The sequence below is a fragment of the Corvus brachyrhynchos genome, unplaced genomic scaffold (assembly GCF_000691975.1).
Source record: "Corvus brachyrhynchos isolate BGI_N302 unplaced genomic scaffold, ASM69197v1 scaffold262, whole genome shotgun sequence".
NCBI classification, from domain to species: domain Eukaryota; kingdom Metazoa; phylum Chordata; class Aves; order Passeriformes; family Corvidae; genus Corvus; species Corvus brachyrhynchos.
In genome coordinates, this window is record NW_008236626.1 from 3,044,250 (window position 1) to 3,048,493 (window position 4,244).

The following is a 4,244-nucleotide window of genomic DNA, read 5'->3' on the forward strand; positions in this document are numbered from 1 at the left end:
CTTACATTTAGAAAAAATGGAAGTAAATTAATTAAACTTCCTATGAAATAAATGACTTTTGAATATAACTGAAAGTTAATCTTGCAGGTTGATGCTCTCAGCCTCCTGAGACGTAAGCCAGAAAAATATTTTGGCTTTGCAAATGATGGCAAAATTGCAATATTTCATATTAAAGGGACATTTAAACATTTTCAACGTGGCATGTGTCACAATCATATTATCTAAGGTTCAGCTTTGAACTACTGTGTGCTTTTTTGCCATTATATAACAGATAAGAGTTTAGATAATAAAATTATATAGTCATATCTGTAGATGCTTTGTATATAATGTGGTTTTCAGGTCTGAAGGAAATGCCATTTTTTTCGGTGTCTTATTAGTTCTCAGCCTTCTTTTAAGTCTGTTGCAGCATTACATACAGCAGTGTATGCAGAGTTTCGTTACCTTTGTATGCAAAGGTGATTTCCTCCTTTAACCTACTAAATATTTCCTTGTTCAATCACTTAAGTGTACATCAAACCTTTATTGCACAGGGTGCTCATAATGTCTGTCTGTTCACCTGTCTGACCCAGGGTTGCTGTTTTCTAGATGAAATTTCTCTCCCACTTTATAAGTTCTGCTCAAGATCACCTTGATTGCATTTGGTTGTTTTTTTGCATTAATTATATACAAATGTTGATTTTCAGCAATTAAAGCAACCCCAGTGATATCAATGTAAGCAAACACTGACCTGATCCTGGGCTTTCTCTTTCATATGGGGGAGCAAGGCGATCCAGGGAGGGTTTTGTGCTTCTGTCTATAGAAGGAGCTGGGGCTAAACACAACAGCTGTGTAAGATCATTTGCTGGTATATGTCAATATATCTTTATTTTGTATACATTAGAACTGGTGTTACTTCTTAAAATAACAAGTGAGACTCCTGTATGAGTAGTAGAAGAGAGTGGAACTGAGGAAAAAGAGGAAGAAGTGAAGTGCTGCAGAGTCTGTGGGAAAAGCTTTGCAAAGGGAACACCAGCTGTACTCACGTTTCAAAAGCTTCATGTTTCTGTCTCTGTTCAAGTCGTTGTTGCTTGGTGGAGGAGGGAAAGCTGGCAGCTAAAACAAGTATTTAACAAGTGGTTAAAATGTGTCTTCACCCTTCTGTTGTAGTTGGAGTGTATTGACCCCACCACGCACATCTGCCAGTCTTTGTGTGGTACAGCACAAGGACCCAGTCTCTGCTCACTGCAGGAAGGACAGGAGCCATGGACCCTCCTGCAGCATGACCTACACTCATTGGTTTTTGCTGGATGCAGAATTGCCTCCATCTGTTGTGTCTCCCAGCACCCCAGTGGGATGGATCTTCAGGGAGGGGGTGTGTTGTCAAAGGAAAGAAACAGGAGCTTCAACAACGGTGTTGTATCTCTGTGACACTGCATCAGACCAAAAGTCCCCCTGTCACAGCCTAAACCTTTACTTGTGTATCCAAGGGTAGGTTTAGTGTACATCTACTCTGGCAAACACTGAACCTGTACTGCCAGCTGTCAACAGCACAAGAGCTTGAAGTATTCACAGCAGGGAAAAAAAAAGGAATCAAATTTTGGTCATCAGTGTTGTGATTATACAATCTCTTACACTTTTATGTGGTCTTAATTCAATTGGACAACTGCTAGAAAATATAGCTCAGAAAAATGTAACTTTTTTTTCAAAACAGAGAGGCATCTCTTACAGTAAAATACATAATTTATGTGGGAGAGGCATTCACAAGTAGGTGTGTATTTCCAGTGTAAGAAACAGTGAAGTAATATGAAATAATTAAATATATTTCTCCTGTGAAATTTAATTTTTCCTTGAACATTGGCCACCCTGTAACAGAGTTCAAATCTATTTTGATGGCTGAAATTCTTCCTCTTCATAGACTAGGTGAATAAAAATGGCTTTACACTTGGACTTCTGTACTGACATAGGAAATAGGTGAGATATTAAGAAAGGAACGTACAGTAGCACTTCTTCCCCCAAATGAGGCTGGTCCTGGGGCTGGGCCAGGTCGCTGGGGTGGTACTGGAGGCTGATGTGGAGGCTGATGTGGAGGCTGATGTGGTGATCTGGCTGTTGAAGGTCTGTCTAAAGAAAACAAAAATCTCAAACTAAACAACTATACAGAGTTTGATTATTTGACACTCGTTAGATCGTTATGACAAAGGGCCCTTGCAAGAACCTGGATACTAAAGTTAAGCATAAAGGAAGTTAATCATAAAGGCATTGCTGTAGGATATAATTAGCAGTTGCTTTAGGATCAGTGTGTTGTGTTGGGAGTTCCAGGCTGGTCTGTCCCTGTGGGGATGACTCCCCCCACCAGTCTGTTGGCCCACAGGATTTATTTTCATTCCCTGCAGCTCTGTGTGTGACACACCAGCCAATCTGAATGGCAGCTTTGTGCTCCTGAATGGACTCTACAGCTCCAGGCTGCTGAGGAATCAGATGTAAAACAAAAATGACAGGCAGGGAAGGCTGATCGTTCTTTTCCCAAGTTCCACTAGAGCTTTTTTGCCATTGTTGTGACAACTTGCTCTGTCCAAGGTTGCACTGTTAAAGCTACTGTAGCATGTACATGTGTGTAACCTCACAGAGTTTCAAATCAAAGGCCAAATAATGCCCACATCATACAAAACTATTCCAACAGAGCTTGTCCAAAGTAGAAGATATAACTTTGAAAGTCACAAACCCACCAAGTCTGTGTCACTAAGTCTTGTTCATGAACTACACTGTTAACTTCAAGGAAAAACCCTCTATATTCCATTACCTAAAATGTGGCTGATAATGTGGGAAAAGCTAATTTGTAAATTATTAATAGTGCTTAATTTTTAGTAATTACCTATATAATCTGTGGTGCTTGGAAGTGACTTGGCAGGAAATATGACATTGTGATGTGCTTCATCATTATTGGATGGAGGTGGCTCATAACCATCACTGTCATGTTCTGCTTCCTCAGGTTCCTCTGTTGGTGATTCATAGTCAGCCTCATCTTCCTTTTCCTGGTCTTCATCAGGGCTTTCATAGTCATCATCATCATCCTGGGAAATGAGCATAAAAAGTGGGTGCTGGAACAGAATATTAAACCCTTCAGAGCAGTTTCCTTGTGGCCTTTCACTGTGGTATTTTTCACTCTGGAAGAGACCAAGTTTTTACAACCAGTTGGAGGGAAAAAAAAATCTCTTGAAATAATATGGGGAAAGGAGGCAACATTCCACTAATGCATGGACCACTCAAGAGCTTAAGAAAGGAACAAATATCATTAGATCACAGTAAGTGCAGTGGGAGGTCAAGATAAGGTGCAGGTTTACTGAAATGCATGAAGTGTTTTAGGGAATAGACTAGGAACCAGCAAACGATCCAGTGTTCCTAGGAACACACTGGAGCAGCAGTTGATGCTTCTGATTGTCATTCTTGCTTTCTAACATGTCCTCTACAGCATGCAATCCAACTTTTAAAAATTATTCATGAAAACAGAGGTCTTTGATTCGGGTCTTGGTGTCCTCCTGACCCAAACCAGTCTTGGTAGGACTTGCAGGGCCTCATAAGGTCACAGTGTCAATATGGTCATTGCACATCTGTGCAATCTGCCAAGGCTTGAGAGAAAAAGAACACTCCACTTGTCACTGGTATCACAGCTGGAATTTCCAGAGTCCTCTGCACTGGCACAGAGCCCATGTGCTCTGTAGGTGGTTACTTTTATCTCTTGTGCTCCCAGAATAGCAGCGAATCTCCTGTGAACTTAGCAACAGTGTCTAGAAGTTTTTAGAAGTGTCTTCTAAAAATGCCTCTCCCTTTTATTTCTGTAGAAAAGCCATTAGCCCTGGTCAGCCTCAGAGATCTTCATAAACCCAGGCTGTGCATCAGCAGCTGAGGTGTGTGTGCTTCACCTAATGACCTTTGTCAAGGCATTTTCTATGCCAGAAGGCAAAAGGAACTTCTGCAGTCTAAATAGCTTTAAAAAAATTACTGTTCAATAAATTATCTCTAGAGAATAAAATGGCAAGAATTTGTCACTGAATAAACACAGCAAAGTTTCATCTACTAGACACATCTTTTAAGAGCTTGAAACAGCTCTTGCATAAAATTCAGCTGTAGTTCTGTGGGGACCTGGGCATAGGCTGGGAGCTTCTACTTGAGCCAGTGGATAAGGAAGGCCATTCTGAAGCTCTGCCTTGCATTTCTGGGGGACATCCCTTCCTCAGTGAGGAAATTTGTATGCAGCCACTCCAATC

General features: G+C 40.9%; 1 protein-coding gene across 1 annotated transcript in view; it reads right to left on the minus strand.

The window, feature by feature from the left end:
- LCP2 (lymphocyte cytosolic protein 2) overlaps positions 1–4,244 on the minus strand; it is a 27,238-nt gene that overhangs the window by 9,518 nt on the left and 13,476 nt on the right. Inside the window, exons 7-11 of the mRNA XM_017726548.1 lie at positions 2,852–3,050; positions 1,976–2,100; positions 1,023–1,092; positions 724–811; positions 566–574 (exon numbers count right to left, since the gene is read on the minus strand). Of these exons, the coding sequence (XP_017582037.1) occupies positions 566–574; positions 724–811; positions 1,023–1,092; positions 1,976–2,100; positions 2,852–3,050 (491 nt within the window). The remainder of the gene's footprint in view (positions 1–565; positions 575–723; positions 812–1,022; positions 1,093–1,975; positions 2,101–2,851; positions 3,051–4,244) is intronic.